This window comes from Haemaphysalis longicornis, unplaced genomic scaffold (assembly GCF_048455015.1).
Source record: "Haemaphysalis longicornis isolate Haplotype H1 unplaced genomic scaffold, Haemaphysalis longicornis Haplotype H1 scaffold_8, whole genome shotgun sequence".
NCBI classification, from domain to species: domain Eukaryota; kingdom Metazoa; phylum Arthropoda; class Arachnida; order Ixodida; family Ixodidae; genus Haemaphysalis; species Haemaphysalis longicornis.
The window spans coordinates 151,495,687-151,512,928 of record NW_027526445.1 but is presented as its reverse complement, the minus strand read 5'-3'; the positions used below and the strand labels follow the sequence as shown (position 1 = coordinate 151,512,928).

The 17,242-nt window shown below is 47.1% G+C and overlaps 1 protein-coding gene across 1 annotated transcript in view; it reads right to left on the bottom strand.

Moving 5' to 3' along the window:
- The window catches only part of LOC144148856 (uncharacterized), a 16,232-nt gene extending 4,785 nt beyond the window's left edge, over positions 1 to 11,447 (bottom strand). Inside the window, exons 1-3 of the mRNA XM_077680375.1 lie at positions 11,304 to 11,447; positions 2,152 to 2,241; positions 1 to 163 (exon numbers count right to left, since the gene is read on the bottom strand). The exon at positions 1 to 163 is cut by the window's left edge and continues 95 nt beyond it. Coding sequence (XP_077536501.1) covers positions 1 to 163; positions 2,152 to 2,241; positions 11,304 to 11,415 — 365 coding nt within the window. The 5' untranslated portion in view covers positions 11,416 to 11,447. The remainder of the gene's footprint in view (positions 164 to 2,151; positions 2,242 to 11,303) is intronic.
- Positions 11,448 to 17,242: the final 5,795 nt, after the last annotated feature.

The following is a 17,242-nucleotide window of genomic DNA, read 5'->3' as shown; positions in this document are numbered from 1 at the left end:
AGCCATTGGAGGCAGCTGCCCTTCGCGGTGGCACCCGGCATGTAGAACCAGGCCTCGCCGAGAACCGGCGCCAGGTTGCTCGAACAGTGCACCAGGCGGGGAGCCTGGCAGAGGCCGCCGGCGTCGGGGCGACGGGTGGCTCCAACATCTTCCACGAGCACCTCTGTATCGTGCGTATCAACGAGCTGATGTGTTAACGTTTATGTACACTCAAAGTGTGGAAACAATCTTCAGTGATGCTAGCTAAAGTCTGCAGTTATGTTCGGGTAACACGCAAAAGAAATTTCAGAAGCTCCACACGGTCAATATCAGATGACTAAGCGGCTCTGATTTTTACACTGAGCCCCTTTAAAATTGACTTTACTACGATACAGAAGTACACCGCCGAGAAGAAATTATTTGCAAGGGTGATATAAGCAGTCCGATATTAAACTAGGTAGGCCCAGGGCCATGTATTAAGTACGCGCATCGTTACGACTTCATGGATACATATTAAAGGGACTCTCCAACACTGCCGATAAATGGTTGAACTCCTGGTTTCGTGACTCTAAGCAGTGCAGAAAGCTACAGTTATCGCCAGCGCGATGCGGCACTGCGTGATTTGCTCGTCGCAGCATATGGGCCTTCCGTTACTGCTTTGCTTTTGTGGGTTTGTTTTTAAATTGGCTATCGAATGCGTTTAAAATAAAGCCGGCCCATCGGTGTTACACCTCTGTAATAACGTAATTTGAGCGGTCGAAGAACGCCAAGACCGAGGAAGAGAAATTTTGTATAGAGCACTAATTTTCGGCTGAGGTACATTGTCACCGCTTATCCTAAGTACTGAGTGTGTTTGTTGACTATGTTGTGAAAGCGTTTAGGACAAAAAAAAGTAAAAGAAGGTGTTGCAGAGTCCATTTAAGAGCTATACACTGAGTTTCTTTGAATTGGGCTTTTAAATATTGCCAAATGCGTCACTGAAAAGAGATTCTTTCAGGGACAATATAACGTGTTTCATATCGAAGTATGATGCTTCCATAAGAACCCGGATGTAACCATCGATGGATTGCTATACGCCAAGCCCCGTTAAAGTCACCTTCGCAATTGTACCCGATTAAATTGCTAGAAATTCCTTTTCAGGGGAATATAAGCGGTATAACGAGAAAATATCAATACCCTAGCGATGTTTAGCAATAGCCTTTTGGAGGCGGCCAAAGTGTGAAACATCAAGCGTTACAGATCAATGGGTGGGTTTCTTTGCTGAGTCGCATAGAAATGCTTAGGAATTCAAAAAGGAGATCGAGGACATTGCGCTTATTCATGTATTTCATTGTTCTGACTGATTACGTTTGGCAATTCCACACAAAGCTTATTACTAAGAGGCACCATGACAAAGCTTTAACTTGTGAACAGCTACGAGTGCGAGAAATAGAAAAATACCGAAGTCATTGCTGAGGGTCCCATCACTGTATGAGCTGTGCGCCGCACGTAAAGTCCAACAGTGTTTTGCTTGAACTGTCCGGCGATGTCTAATGTGACAGGGGGAGGTATGCGCGAATATACGAATATGCCACAACAGTTACAAAATCTCTGCCCATCCATAGCGCTCGAAATAGCTGAATTCATCTCTTCACCAGTTTTTTGAACTCGATGAAAGTCGGAAAGGCTCACAATTTATAGCGCTCAAATTTGCTAGAATCAGTCCGTTGCCAGCCCAGCAGCTGCCATAACATACGCAAAAAAGTAGGCGAACTTCGCAATTTAGATGAGAATACTGAGGAAACAGTGGAGCCGGTCGCCGTCCCTCTTAACTAGAACACCTGCACGTCAGAGCTTACGCCATTACTAGGTGTAGCCAATCCCCTGCGCTCGTCTCCCCACCCGAACATCTGCGCTTCGACGAGCACTCCCCACACCTGCTCGTCGACTCCTTGCCTCCCGGCCACTTACCCGCACCCTTCTGGGCCTAGCATTTACTCCCCTCCACTTTGCTGCGCCCCGTTTTTGAGCGACGCCCGGCACGGCTGGAAATCAAGGTTAAAACAGCTCCGCTGTTAAAACTCGTAATTTCTAGATTAGCTAGAAACAGCTTATTGCCAGCCCATGAGATACTATAACATTCGCGAAAACCGGCAGCTAGAACCATTTCCCAGTAATGACGGTGGGACTCACTGGGGTGTTTCCTCCTATGAGTAGCCTTGGTTGTGGGCTCCGTGGTCGTCGTGGTGTCCTCCGCGTACCCTCCGAAACTTCTGCGTGAACCTGTGTGGAACGTACACATCGATTCACGTCACTGCCGCAGCCCAAATCTATTAACTAGCAGGACTAGAACAGCTTCTTCAACGCTGTTCCATTTGTTGTTACAATATGAACTAATACCCAGAGAAGGTGAACATCACTGGGGTGCTTTGTTCCTTTAAAGATAAACCTTAGAATTTACCAAGGACGAGATTGGTAACGGTATGTTGGGTGTCCCACCATGCTTGTAAGATCCCTCTAACACTTTACACATCCTGAGCAGCACGGGGGCATAAAGGTAATCAGGTCATGAAGCCGAAGTGGTCGTGTAGAGTAATAAATCAGAAAAACAAGTGTTTTTTAAAGCGACACCGAAGGCTTCATAACCTTTTCCTTTAACTGAAATACCACGAATTTCGTACACTATCCGGCACTTGGTTGATGGAAATGGCGCCTTGTTTTGGAGGGAAAGATTGAACCAGGGCATCGCAATACAGAAATTCCAGGAAGTCGATGTGAGAGGCCGTCGTCCTGCAGTGGAGAAAACCAGGCTATTTAAACAAACTTTAAACTTAAATTAACAAATTTGCGTTGATTGAGCGCAAATTCGAATTTATAAAATTCGAATTCGAATATATTCGAATTCGAATTCGAATATATAAAATTCGAAATTCGAATAAAATTCAAATTCGAATTTATAAAAATAGCAAAGAATTAGTACAAGTACAAGAATTAGTACGTCCTTCCTGGTACAAGCGTCCTTCCTGGTACAAGAATTAGTACCAGGAAGGACGCTGCTTTCCAGTTCTGGTACGCCGTGGGCGTCTTGGCTCTTCCTGGTCCCTTCTTCAACACATCTTGGTGCCGAAAACCCGTTGCTCGACGTTCTCCGAGCTTGCGACGAACCGCCGGGAGAAGAGGGAACGACCATGGACCGATTGAAGCCCAAACGAACGACCCGGCGGGCATAGCAAACGAAACTGATCAACGAAGTGAACGCAGCGCTACAATCTTCAACTCCTGACTTGGTGAGCCTTCAGAACTTGCTTGAACGTTTGACAGCGTGCGACGCTGAACTGCGAGCAATTAACGCCGAGCTTGACCCGTTAATTCCCGTCGAGATACTTGAGACCGAGCTTCAGACTATCGTGCAGTACGAAGACGAAGCCATCGGCGCATTGTCAAGTTTAAGGACTGTGGTAGAGGCTCTCAAGAATCAACGTCCCGCAGCGATTACGCACAATGTTGGCGTCGAGCATTCAGCTTCTCGAGATGACCTTCAGTCTGCCGTTCGGTCAGGTGGACCACGATTACCGAAACTTGACATTACGACCTTTCGAGGAGAAATAAGTAAATGGCTTCCTTTTTGGGAACAGTTCGAAGCGACTATTGACAAAAATCCTTCACCAACAACAACGGACAAGTTTCATTATTTAAGAATGTATTTATCGGGGGAGGCTGCTTCAGCCATTGCTAACCTTCAAACGACAGAAGCATGCTACAAAGATGCCATAGACATGCTTCGCTCAAGGTTCGGCGAACCTTTCCGCATCGAGCGAGAACATCTCTACCGCCTGCGATGCCTGCCAGCTCTAAAGTCGTCTTCTGATGTTGCCGGACTGCGAAGACTTTACGACACCCTGCAAAGTCATGTCCGGGGATTAAAAGCCTTGAAGGTGCCTACTACATCGTACGCATCGATGCTTACCGATGTTTTGCTCCGGAGCCTTCCACCGGACATCGTGATCGAGTACCATCGGCGTCGAGCGAACACCGAGCTCCCTTCCGACACAACACAAGACGAATACGCGACGGCAGCTGACAAAAGGTTACAAGACCTAATATCTTTCATTCAAGTGGAATTGGAAAGTAGAGATAAATGCCAGACGATGTTTGATGTAAAAGAAAAGAGATTTGACGGAAACGTGGAACAAAATAGAGGTGGATTTCGCCGACCACATCCTCCAACAGTGGCGGTATTTCAAAACGCTGAAAATTCGCCGACAAAACGAACCTACTGCTGTTTTTGCCGCAGTACCACTCATGAAACGGAGCAGTGTAGGTCAAAGATGCCGGACCATGAGAAAAGAGAGATTCTTACCAGAGAAGCCCGCTGCTTTAGATGCACGGCTAAGGGACACCGCTCACAGGACTGCCAACGACGGATTTCATGCTCCAAATGTCAACGGAGGCATGCTTCATCGCTATGCTTGCAGTCGACAACCGGGAGTCAACCACCTAAACCTGACTCGGATAAAGCGTTCTATGCGGATACGGACTCGAGCAAAAACGTCAAGCATAGCAAGACCGTACTGCTTCAGACTTTTCGGGCATGGGCTGTCTCCCAGAGCGACGATGCTTCCTTCGCGTGGTCATCGACCGTGGCAGCCAAAGGAGTTTTTTACGTGAGGACATCTCCCGAAAACTGAACCTTCCTGTTGTAGGGGAAGTCTCTCTCACCATCAACACGTTTGGAAACACTCGCCGAAAGAAAACTCGCGAATATCGTATTGTCCGCCTAAAACTACAAAGCCAGCTTGATCATTCAGAATGCACTCTGGACGTGGTTGAAATTCCCGAAATATGCCAGGATATTCAATCATACTTGGCTGATGTTCCTTTCGTGAAGAAATTCGAAGAAACCGGAAAAAATATCGGTGATTCAGACAAATTTGGTTGGAGCACTGGAGACGACAGTATTGGACTTCTAATCGGAGCAGATCAAATGTGGCTGCTTTTGACAGCTGAAGTTACGCGCCATACTAACTCTAGCCTTGTGGCCGTGAACACAATTTTCGGCTGGACGTTTCAAGGTGCCACAGACACCGCAAACCAATCCGCGCCGTCTAACTGCATGGTATGCGTCTTGCACAGTAACATGAGCTGGCCGGAGCAAGATTGTCGCCAAGACGACATTGCCCGACAGTTTTGGGACTTGGAGACTATGGGAATAAGCACAAACGACAACGGTGAGATCAAAAACCCAGCGTTAGAGGAATTCGAATCGACAGTTACCAAGATTGAAGGACGTTATGAAGTGGCTCTTCCGTGGAGGCCTATCGAGAAGACAGCTCTCGGAGACAACCGTTGCGTGGCCATGAGAAGATTAGCTTCTTTGGTGCAACGTCTGCATAAGAACAAAGACCTTCTCGAAAGGTATGACAAAGCCATACGACAGTACCTCGTGGATGGTCACGCAGAGATTGTTCCTGAGGCACGTTTTACGCCAGAAAAGGACAAGCGGATTTACTATATGCCCCACAGAAAAGTGCTCAAGGAATATCACACAACTACAAAACTACGAGTAGTATTTGATGCATCGTCATCTTCTCCGGGTTTTCTCTCACTGAACGAATGCCTGCACAAGAGAGTCAACTTGAACCCTGATATACTGGAGCTACTACTGAGGTTCAGGATGTACCCAGTTGGACTCAGTGCAGATGTGGAGAAGGCATTCCTCCAAATCGGCGAACAAGAGAAAGACCGTGACGCCTTCCGGTTCTTCTGGTATTCAAGCTTACCAACTGGAACCCCGGCAGACCACCTGCAAGAGTGGCGAATGAAACGTGTTCCTTTCGGAGCTACATCAAGCCAATTTCTCCTCTCGGCCACTATTCAATACCACTTGAGTAAAGCTTCAGAAGAGGACAAGAAGACGGCGGAACTACTGAGGACATCGTTCTACGTTGACGACTTCCTTGCCGGAGCGGATTCAAAAGACAGTGCTCTACGCATCTATGAGCAAGCCAATCGCATCATGCTTAAAGCCGGCATGACGCTGAAAAAGTGGTCGACAAATTCCGCTTCTCTGCAAGATCATTTTGACGACAGCGAAAAACGACAAGCGGAAGCAAGCAATCAAGAGCCCGTATTGCCTCCTGAAAACAGAAGAGTTTTTGGCATCGCTTGGAGAAAAGATGATACACTTCACCTTAGCATGAAATCTGCGCTTCTTGCATCCAGCAAGACACCAGCGACAAAGAGGACCGTACTCCAAGCAATAGCTGGAATCTTTGACCCACTAGGATTGATTTGTCCATTTGTCATCAAAGGAAAAATCCTGTTTCAGCAGCTTGGATACAGAAAATTCGTTGGGACATGCCTCTTCCGGATAACCTGAAGTCTGAATGGAATGACTGGATTCATTCTCTTCCGAAGCTGCAAGAGACAAGAGTCAAACGCTACTTGCTTTCAGACGCTGAAAACAGATCGGACTGTTGGGAAGTTCACATATTTTGTGACGCATGTCCGCAAGCATATGGGGCGGTTGCTTACCTTCGTTTCGTGAACAGCGCAGGAGGAACGGAAACATCGTTCTTGTTCGCAAAAACGAGAGTGGCTCCAATCAGAAAACCCACCGTACCTAGGTTGGAACTCATGGGAGCGCTCATCGCCGCAAGAATGGGTGCCTACCTGAAAAGCAAGGTTTTTGACAGAAGGACAGTTATCACGTTTTGGACAGACTCCTCGATAGCATTGGGATGGATCCGTGGCGGCAGGAAGTGGGAATCGTTCGTCACGAACAGAGTGGCGGAAATACAAGGAACGTCCCATCCAATTCAGTGGCGTCATTGCCCAGGATCTTTCAACCCCGCGGATACACTAACTCGAGGTTATTTGGCTGACGAATTGATTAGCAGCTCACTTTGGTGGGAGGGACCGACCTGGCTTAAGTTGCCCGAAGAAGATTGGCCAGATGACATTCAAGTGTCAAGCCGCGATTTGTCAACAGAGCTGACACATGTGGAGCTGACAGGTTGCAACGAAGATGAACTAGCACAAGTTATACCTGTCGAGAGGTTTAGCAGTCTGCATAAGCTTCTCAGAGTAGTTGCATGGACCAGAAGATTTTGTGTAAGAAGTTCCGAGCGACCTACAGGACCACTCTCTACATTCGAAATAAGGACGGCGGAACAATGTTTGATAAAAGCAGAACAAGCGAAACACTACCATCAAGAAATGAAGGATATTAAATTAGGGCAAGATCCGAGAAACTCCGACATCGCGATGCTTCGCCCGTTTATCGATGGCAAAGGACTGCTGCGAGCGCGAAGTAGATTATCATACTTCACTGTAAACGAAGACACGAAGAACCCTATCATCCTACCGTCAAGATGTCACGTCACGGAGTTAATCATCGACTCGGATCACAGAAGACTACTACACAGCGGAATCAGAGACGTGTTAGTAGAATTGCGGGAAAGATTTTGGATACCAAAAGCTCGCCAGCGAGCGAAAAGCGTCCTGCACTCATGTAGCACATGTAAAAAATACAAAGCAAAGTCTGCCTCAGCTCCAACGGCACCTGATCCGGAAGAGAGACTTCGGAAGTCCAACCCGTTTGATATAATCGGAATTGACTTTACCGGGCCCCTACTGGTTAGAGGAGAAATTCGCAAGGTGTATATCCTCCTCATCACATGTGCTGTTCTAAGGGCTATACACTTGGAAATAGTTTCAAGTCTGTCCACAGAAGCATTTATGTATGCTTTCCAGAGGTTTATAGCTCGAAGAGGCGTGCCAAGTGTAGTTTATTCGGACAACGGCCTTACATTCAAGCGCGCAAGCAAAGAGCTGCGTTCCATGTACAGACTCTGCTCTTCTCACGAAATGCGCAACTTCGCTGCTGAACGTGGCATCACATGGAAGTTTAACGTGGAAGCTGCACCTTGGTGGGGCGGATTCTGGGAACGACTGGTCGGTTCTGTAAAGCGAGCCGTACGACTCACGTTGGGCAAGGCATCTGTAACCGAAGAGCAGTTGGGCACACTCATGTGTGAAATAGAAGCAGTCGTAAACTCTCGTCCTCTCACTTTCGTGGAAAGCTCCATCAACAAGCCAGAAGTCATCACACCTGCTCACTTTATCATCGGCAGACGTTTAACATCATTACCAACTGTGTGCGCAGAACTGTGTGAACAGAATCCTGCAGAAATTACGAAAAAATGGTATTACCGCCAACAACTCTTAAACCTTTTCTGGTCGCGATGGACAAAGGACTACGTTCTTCAACTGTCATCATTCCATCGTGTCAAGTCAAAAAAGACCATATCTGTTAAACTCAGAGACGTCGTGCTCATCGAAGGAAAGGGTCCACGTGGAATTTGGACGACAGGAATCATAGCGGAAACACATCCCGGTCGTGACGGCATAGTTTGTGCTTGCAAAGTCCGAATCCCGAATGGACAGTTCCTGACCCGTCCTGTTCAAAAGTTGTACCCTCTAGAGCTCGCCAAGAGCCCCGGGGAGGATGTCATAGAAGTAGAGGATGATGAAGTGCGCGCGGCGCAGTAGCACTGGAATAAAGAAAGAGGAAGGACGCTGCTTTCCAGTTCTGGTACGCCGTGGGCGTCTTGGCTCTTCCTGGTCCCTTCTTCAACACATACAATACCTTGACTCTTTTAAGGTAATGTTCAGATATCAACGAGTGTTAAATTTAAGCGAAATCAACAAATCTATAAAACTGGATGAATACTGCCGCACCAAAGTTTATATATCGTTCACAGGTGCAGAAAACAGGGACAAAACGTGCAGTGACATGGGGGGGGGGGGGAGGGGGGGGGGGGGGGTTGGCGGAATAGTATTTGTTTACAGGCTCATTTTACTCAGTTTCGCTTGCAAACGTGGATCGATAAATCGTCGCGGAATGGCTGAAGTATGTGGACTTTATTTTTCGAAACGTGTAGATATGTGTAACCTACTTAATAATTCACACAGTTGAGAGTAACGTTTTTTTCATACGCCTGAGTAGACTTACGCTTTCAAAATTCTCAAATTTGGGGGGCTTAGCGTTCGCAAGCTATTCCTGTGAGACGCGCCGTAGTAGAGGGCTCCCGATTGCTTTTGAACGCCTGGAGATACTTAACATGCGCCGAAATCTTGAGACACGCGCCTGTTCGTTTTTGGCGTCCACCCAAAAAGTTGCGGCCACGGCCGCGATCGAATCCGCGTTCTCGTGTTCAGCAGCACACTGCCTTAGCCACAGAGCCACTGCGGCATTACGTGGACAACATTATTTTGGCAACTAATTGCTGATTCAGGCAGCGGACCGCTCGTGCCAATGTTCAACAGTGTTGTTTGGTGCGGTGTTTCGTGCTTACAATTTTCCGAGGGGATGGCGGCTCATTTCGCAGAACGCAGCAGATAGATGGATCTGGAAACACGCTGAGGTTTAGGGGCGGAAAGTACCTTTTGCCTTTGCGGCAGCTTCATTTATTTTGGGTAGAACCAACGCTACGGCAACAGGGATTTCTTTCGCGTCATTTGTATCTTTCCGGCAACCTTCATATCTGTGTGCTGCCAACAACAGCGAAGGGGACCCTGGAACACCGACGATTACCGCTTCCACTCTCACTTCGGGCCTGGAAGCGCTGATAGAGCTGTACCTATCGACAAAACAGAGCGGCACAGCGTGATGCGCTCTTCGCAGCTGTTACGTCTTCCAGCTGCTGTTTTACTCTTGTTAGGATCCTGTTTAGGGGGATACATGAATGCTTTTAGTTATCTCAGTGAAAGAAATCCGTGAGATAGAAGCGACATCGCTTGAATGCAATAACTGGAAAGCGCGAACAGTGCTCAGACAGAGAACGAGGAAAATCCTTAGCCTCAGCTTTACTGCACTACGTATTTCTAGGTGATTCGTAGCACCGCAAGTGGCCTGCACAAACCGGCACGCAAGCTCTACCTTTCTTATCGCTCGGAGCCTTAGTGCTGAGGTATCACGTGACGAAGGGAGGCTGCCACGTCTGCTTCTCCTGCGCTCAATCAATGAGCACCGACTGGGCTGTCTGTAGCCGCGTTTACATGAATGCGACAAGTGGCACATCACATCGCGTCGTATCAACATTCTAGCGCATCGCACCCATGTAACGAGGGCTAGTGCGCTAGGAGAGCACGTCACATTATTGCTCCCGGCAAGGGTGGGTTTAGACGCGTTAGTTGATTTTCAAAGTGCCCGTAAACGCGACCGCATCGCATTAGGAATCATACCGAGAACCTCAGTAAGGCATGCAAGCGCATTTTTGCGTTTAAGAACATATTAATCGGATTCGAAGCACCAAACCATGCGAGTCGAGAAAAAAATGCGAGCCAGCCGCGCCGAAAGCACTGAAAGCGCCTGAAACTCTGCTTTACTTTCGATGTGCGACTCCGTATGGCGCCACCGTCGCACCAGGGGTAATGCACTACATGTAAACACTAGCGCATCGCATTACTCGTGATGTGCTATGAAATGTGACTAGCTACTGTCGAATTCAAGTAAACGCGGCTTGTGCGTGAGTTGCAGGGCAAGCGGAACACGTCACCAGGCGAAGGTGAAACGGCGGCTTCGCCGCCGCTTGGTCCCTCAGTCTCGCCATCGATTGCGTGCAGGCCGGGCTGTCTGCGAACGCCTTTCAGCTTAACTGACAGGATGAAGTAAACTTTACCGCAGGCTGAGAAATCACCAGCAGAGGCAAATTCCCACGAAACACTGTGTACAGTTTTTTGCGTCCGCTAGTTATAACTACGTTTAAAAGTGTTAAGCCTGATACATTTCTTGGTCAAGCTTTGGAGTTAGCTAGTGGGCGTATAGCCGTAATATTTGACTAGGAGTTAATCTAAGGTATTAACTTGCGCTAGTTGCTCTGCATCCTACGACGAAAATAAAACAGCGCTAAATAAGGACCAAAGAAAGGACACACAAACACGAGTCCTGAAAAAGCAGCGCGTGTTTGTGTATTCTTTCCTTGGTCCTCGTTAGTGCTGTATTTTTTCGCCTTAGTAGTTGACTGAATACTTTGTGGCCACCTAATCAAAATACTGAATGCGGTTGTTGACTACGTTCTGGAAGCATTTCATGTTTTTAAAGACAAGAGTTCGAAATGGGTTTCGGGGTCTCTTCAAGGGTAGAGTGAGCCGAGCCGTCCACTCGGTCGTCTGCTGTTATGATTCTCGCCTGCGAGGGCTCTCTGCTGGTGGACGGTCCTCTCTGTTATGCCGTCACTAATCGAGCCGCCGGACGACGGCGTCCGGTAGACCCAACAAAACCGATGGGGGATGAAGTTGATTACGGATGCGCTGGTAGAAATAGAAATGATGACACTCACCGGGCTTGGCCATAGCCATGACGAAGAAGGTGAACGCTAACCCAATGGCAAGCAGCACGACGGCCACAAGGACCGCGATCAGGCACATCAGGGTGTTCACGCGCTCACGCATTCTGTGGCGATTAAGAGCAAAGCCTCAATTGTAGTTCAAGAGACAAGGGGCCGTTGGCTATATTATCCTACACCACAGCGGTTATAAAAAGTGGGATGGACGCTGAAAGCTTGCTGCCGCGGATGCGTACATGTTATATTCGAGGGTTTTATTGCTCCCGAATCTAAAAGTACACGCAGGGTTCAACGTCTCCTTGTATCAAAGCCAGAGATTAACTGCAACGTAAGCATTGAATAAGAAAGGAGCTTTATGTCGCTAAGGAATACCATTGCCTTGTCTACATACGATTCTTCGTGCATACCGCCCCCTACCTCCGTGGTGGCGTGCTCTGCTGAAAAGTTGATGGGCCACGTCATTCGGCGCAGACACGTGTCCCGCACACGCTTATATTACCTCGTGAATTAGAGTTTTCTTGTTCGACACTTTAAGGAAGCTCGAACCTATTTACAGAACATGGGAGTCCGTATACAAACTTGGTGATGCTTAAATGTAGTTACACGGCCCAAGGATAGCCTCAATCTTGTTATATCTGAAAAACTGGGCCCTTTTTTACAACTTTGGTATGCGATAACGGAGCTTTCTCGGCTGAGGAAGTGACGGTGACAAATTCTAGATTGACAGGAAGGCTGGCGGATTTAGATCTGTTAGAAACACTTAGAAAGACAATTAGTAACTCAAGATAAACTGGAAGAAGAAGATAAAGTGGCCACTTCTTATTCTTCGTGTCTCCGCTATGAGGTTGGTCATGGCTTGGTGGGTGAAATTCAAGAAGATTTCTCTATAGAATACTATACTGTTTCCTATGATTTTTTTTTATCTAGAAGCCCGTTTTCGCGCTCATAGCTACAGTAAAATTAAAATGTCAGTGTCACTCCTTCACATTGTCTCAGTCTGCCTATGCAGATTAAAGGTCACGAAAGGAGCACAAAGCGAGGCTCCGTTCCAACACGAATTAAACATTGATTGAATTGGTTATGAACTTAATTAATGTGTCGATGCGAGCTAGGTGGTACTTCATCATGGGAACAGGTTAAGCGCCAGGCACAACTGGAGGAAGGAAAACAGACAGTAAAGGAGCGCACTAACCACTGAGCTTCATTCGCACCGAAAGCTATTATAAAGGCACGAAAAACACCATGTGATACTAGTTGCACCACGTGTGAAAACGATCACAGCTGCGGCACTCGCCTAACTAATCATCCAGATAATCCACCTCACTCGCAAGAAGGTCAACTGAAAGCTTGCTGACACATCGGTCCCCCATCTTTTTTTATGACGTAGGCCTCGAACACTTCCCGCTCTTCTTTTTAGCGATATGAATGCAGCACTCGGGTCCTCTCGAACGCTGGTGCGCAGCCCCTTGGCTTGCAGTCAGTCAATCAGCCACGAACTGAAGAGCGAAGACGTCGAACACGCAACGTTCGCAAAGTTTACAAGCATTGCTCACACAGCTACACCCGTACGTCTCCTGCCCAAACGAATACCACCGACAACAGCAGCGCAGGATATCGTTTCCGGTTCCGAAAACGACTATATGACGTCACCCTGAACCGGCCAGACACGCCGACTGATGTTTCGTCACGCCGAAAGCGATTTCGCTAGTGCTGCCAATTTGTGGAACCTCGCAGCCGGGGCAATCAAAATCGATTTTAGATGTGATTCCAGCCTCGGATTGCTGCAAAAATTTCTGTGAGGCATCTGTACAAACTAATGAAGCCAATTATATAATTTTTTTAGGCGTCAAAATTTGGTGTCAGTACTCCTTTAAAATAACTATGGCTCAGTACTTCCCTCAGCAGCATCCCTGCCGCGAAATACGTCTTTAAACAGAAAAAAACGCGACGACTATTAAAAAATTTTCAAATTTGGCGCCGTAGTGACGTGTTATGGGAAGGAGTGACGTCATATGGGCAGCACCAAAAACAATTTTCACTGTGTCACGTGATGCAATCAAACAGGTCTTGAGGCCCTTCTCCAATCGTCCAGTGGTTAGTTCGGAGGCCACCAATCACAGAAACAAGATTCTGTGATGTCATAGAAAAGTTTCCAAAAAGTTGATGGAGAGTTGCCACTGCTTCACGTGTTCTTCCTAATATTTCTGTTATTTGTTGGAATTTTGCGATAACCTTTGTATCATTGTTATCGAGACAAAGGCGTCTTTTTAATGAACTAAATTGTATTTTATTTTCATGGCCACTTTAAGTTTGGAGCTATTGCTTTGAATTTTAGAACTAATTTTCAGAGCAGTTTGCTTTTCCGTTTGGGTATCTGGGTTCATGATGTGTGAGAAGCATGCTTTCTCAGCAACGCTTCTCAGCAGACATCGCGAGAGAAGGAAATGCGAAACGCATCAAACTTACATCTGCGTCTGGTGTCCCAAGCGCTCCGGGCCATACACAAGCGTCTCTGAGAAGCAAAGGGTGAATGTCTCGTTATTAACGTCGGTAACGTTTAACTGGCTTCAAATGCGATATATTATGGCGCTGGAACTACTGCAAAATGCCAGCACTGTTGCAATCAATCAATTCACAAAATCAGTACTCAAGAGCTAAGAACGAAAACATTAGTTAACTACGTTGGCTGAAAAAAAAAGTATAGCATTTTCCAGCCGCCTCATTTCATTGGGGTGATTTGTCAAGCCGGGTGAAATCCTTAGGTATGACATGGCATACATGCTGCACAAAGAGGAACGGTGTTGCCTTTTTCTTTCTGGAACAGCTCGTGAAGCAACGTTTTGCGCGGTGTCTTTCATGTTCATGCACGCGCACATTACAGGGCGTCGCCTCTAACGGGGAAGTGGAGGTTATGTGGGAGGGAGATCATTCACGCACGAGCAACCTTCGCGCGCATAGCGACATTTAAGGGCCTGTGCTCACCTGGTGGATAATTAGAACGCCCAAAAGTAAGACTTCACTGTTGCACCCGGTACGTTGTGATCCGTACATTCGTAGGAGAAAAAGGAGATTATTGCTAGCCCTATCCACTAGGAGGAAACGTACGTAATTGAGCCATTAACTGTGAATCAACAAGGTCCCAACATGTGGGCCGACGTCTATTGCCCTAATTAAGCAGAAAACTGGGTACAACTGCTGCTTTTCGGCAGAAGTAAACAAGTATGATAAATGAAGCAAAATCTGTACCTGTGAGTACACGTTTTGGAGCCCTAATGCAGGAGTTTCGTTTCGTGAACGTTATATTGTTATGACAGCGAGCTCCATTGTTATTGACATCGTGATTTCAATCGCAATTTCTGTGAATGTGGCCAGTGCCTGTCGCAATGTACATTTTATGTTTACTGAAAACTCCAATTTCGATTTAGGTTTTGCCTCAAATACGTCTTCCGTTCCCTTGGGTTCAGGAATACTGACACATGGAATGGTACGACCGATAAAGTTATTCAGAAACTTTATAGCAAACAGTTCTCGTTCTCGTTCACTATTGTTGCTACGTTATTTTGCAACCACCATTTCCTTGGGAGCTGGACTGGTTCTCAGAAAATCGATGCCAAAAGGAAGTATATTGAGGTCGAAACACCCAGCGCAACTCCACAAGGTGTGCTTCGTGTATAGAGTTAGCAGCGAACCGGACTATCACCTGACCACACAAGCAGCGTACGTTGTATCAACTCGACGAGATAAATTCTTAACCTAGCGCGTCCAAGATTTATCTAGGCAGCGCCTTCACTATTTGTAGATAATGTCGGACGCGATTACTATTGTGAAGCCAGTGAAGCACACTGATGGTGCAGAGGTCATACACGGGGGCCGTTTACCATTTCTCCCGCGTCCCCTACGTCCCAAAGAGAATCGCCGTTCTGACGCCATGATTGAAAGAATGTGATCAACCCTACGCGTTGAGCAGTCCGTGCAGAGGCACGCTCAGTGACTCTCTGTGGTGGCTTGGTTAGGCTGGTTGGAACCAACGCCGCTAGGGTACCTCTCCTTATGCTAATTGTAGCCGGCGCCAAGGTTATACACCACCATGTCTTATATGAAGCGATTGCTTTAAATACGTTGGCGTGAGGCTGCAACGGGAAAGGCGTTAGTCTAACTATGATTGGGCGCTCGTTTCATCCACCCCACCAACTTGAGAGCTGACACCGCCGCCTCTTTCAGATCAAACCAAACTACCGCGCGATATTACACAGTCGAGGCAAATCAAACTTACTCCAGGGCATCTTGGAACGCTTAGCTGTAGGTTCGGTGGCGCTCGCTTGGAACCCGCGAGGCTTGTAGCAGGGGGCCCGCAGTTGATTTGACGAATTGGAACGAGGCTCAGCGGTTGTTGGTGATGATGTTCCTTGGAAAAAGAAACGGCGATGACGATGATGATGGTGTTACTTACGAATGACGCGATAGCTATAATTATGACGATGATTGGTGGAAGGCACGTACCCATTCGGGGGATCGCCGAATTATCAGTGATGGGGATCGGCGAATTATCAGTGACGCTGCACTTGAAGGGCTCGATACGTAGCCACGCGTCGGGATTGGCCAGTGGTAAATGGTTCAGTCTGCCCCTGTTGAATATAGATTGGCGTTATAAAATTAAGTTGTATGCGATGAAATACCGAAATACCCAGTAATTCTGGCATCATTATTCTTCAAGCGACCAGGCCGTAAAAACCATTCTTGATGTGGCCTTATTGCGCGCCTAGCTGCTAGAACGAATGTGTAAGTAAGTATTGTTGAATAAGGCGGACTTAGCCTTGCATAGCTGCCGGCGATTGCTCCGCCTAATCGTCTTCAATACCATATCAAAACTCTCAAAGTCATCACACCTCACTTAGTCCTAAAATAACAGACACACAATGTCACCATAGTCCTGTGGACTGCGTGTGTCAGATCGTTCCATAAAGCTTTCCTGAAGAAGGGAGCATGGAGGGCTCTCATTACTTTCTGCAGTTGTCACATTGTGGCAATTTCAGAGGAACTTGTAGAGGTCTCACATTGCACACGTCAGCAATGTGCAGCTTCTGGAATAGGGGTGGATCTGTTGACCATCTCTTTGCATCGTGTCGTGGATTATCACATGTCCGGTAACAGCTGGTGGAGCGTCCGCTTCTTTTGCTGCGTTCACTATTGCAGCGCCTGCGGGTCTCTCAGTTCGCCGGTCAGGATTGAGTTTCGGTTGCAGGAATGACTCGTCTGTTTTACTGAGCTTTATTCAGCGCACGAAACAATTTCCGCACTGATTGTTTCAAAAGCACCCTATTACAGGCTTGTCGCGCTGCAAATGTCGACGAAAGACAACAGCATTCCGGCCACCCCGGGCACTTATCGCCCCCTTCTCTCGCTCCTACTCCATAAGCATTTCTTCTCTCCTTTCCTTCCGTTCAGGCTTGACCATATTAGGCATTCGGCTTTGTTGAGCGAAACAGGATTTTTGACGAGGTAATTCGTGCCGTGATTTGAAAATGGGATATATAAAAATGACACCCGAACTGTCACAGGCAGGCGTAAACTCACAGCTGCTTCATTTTACTGAGACACCCCCTCAAATACACTTGCGTATCCACAAAAATATACTTTAAAGATTACACAAAAATTAGCAAGAATGTCGCACAGTAAAAGCAACGACTGTCCAAAAATGATATTTATTTTCGAAAAGGTACGAGTAGAATTACGAGACTTAAACTCTTGGACGTATAAAATACGTCCCCATTAATGTATGGGAGATAGCGCATGGGTCGTGTGCGGTAAAGTTGTTTTAACACGAAAGTGTTTTATTCCGGGGTACACAAACATTTGAGTGATGTTATCCGTCACGGAAGTGACGCCAGCACAATGAAGCAAGCGGCCTGTAAAGGGTGCACCCCTACACATAG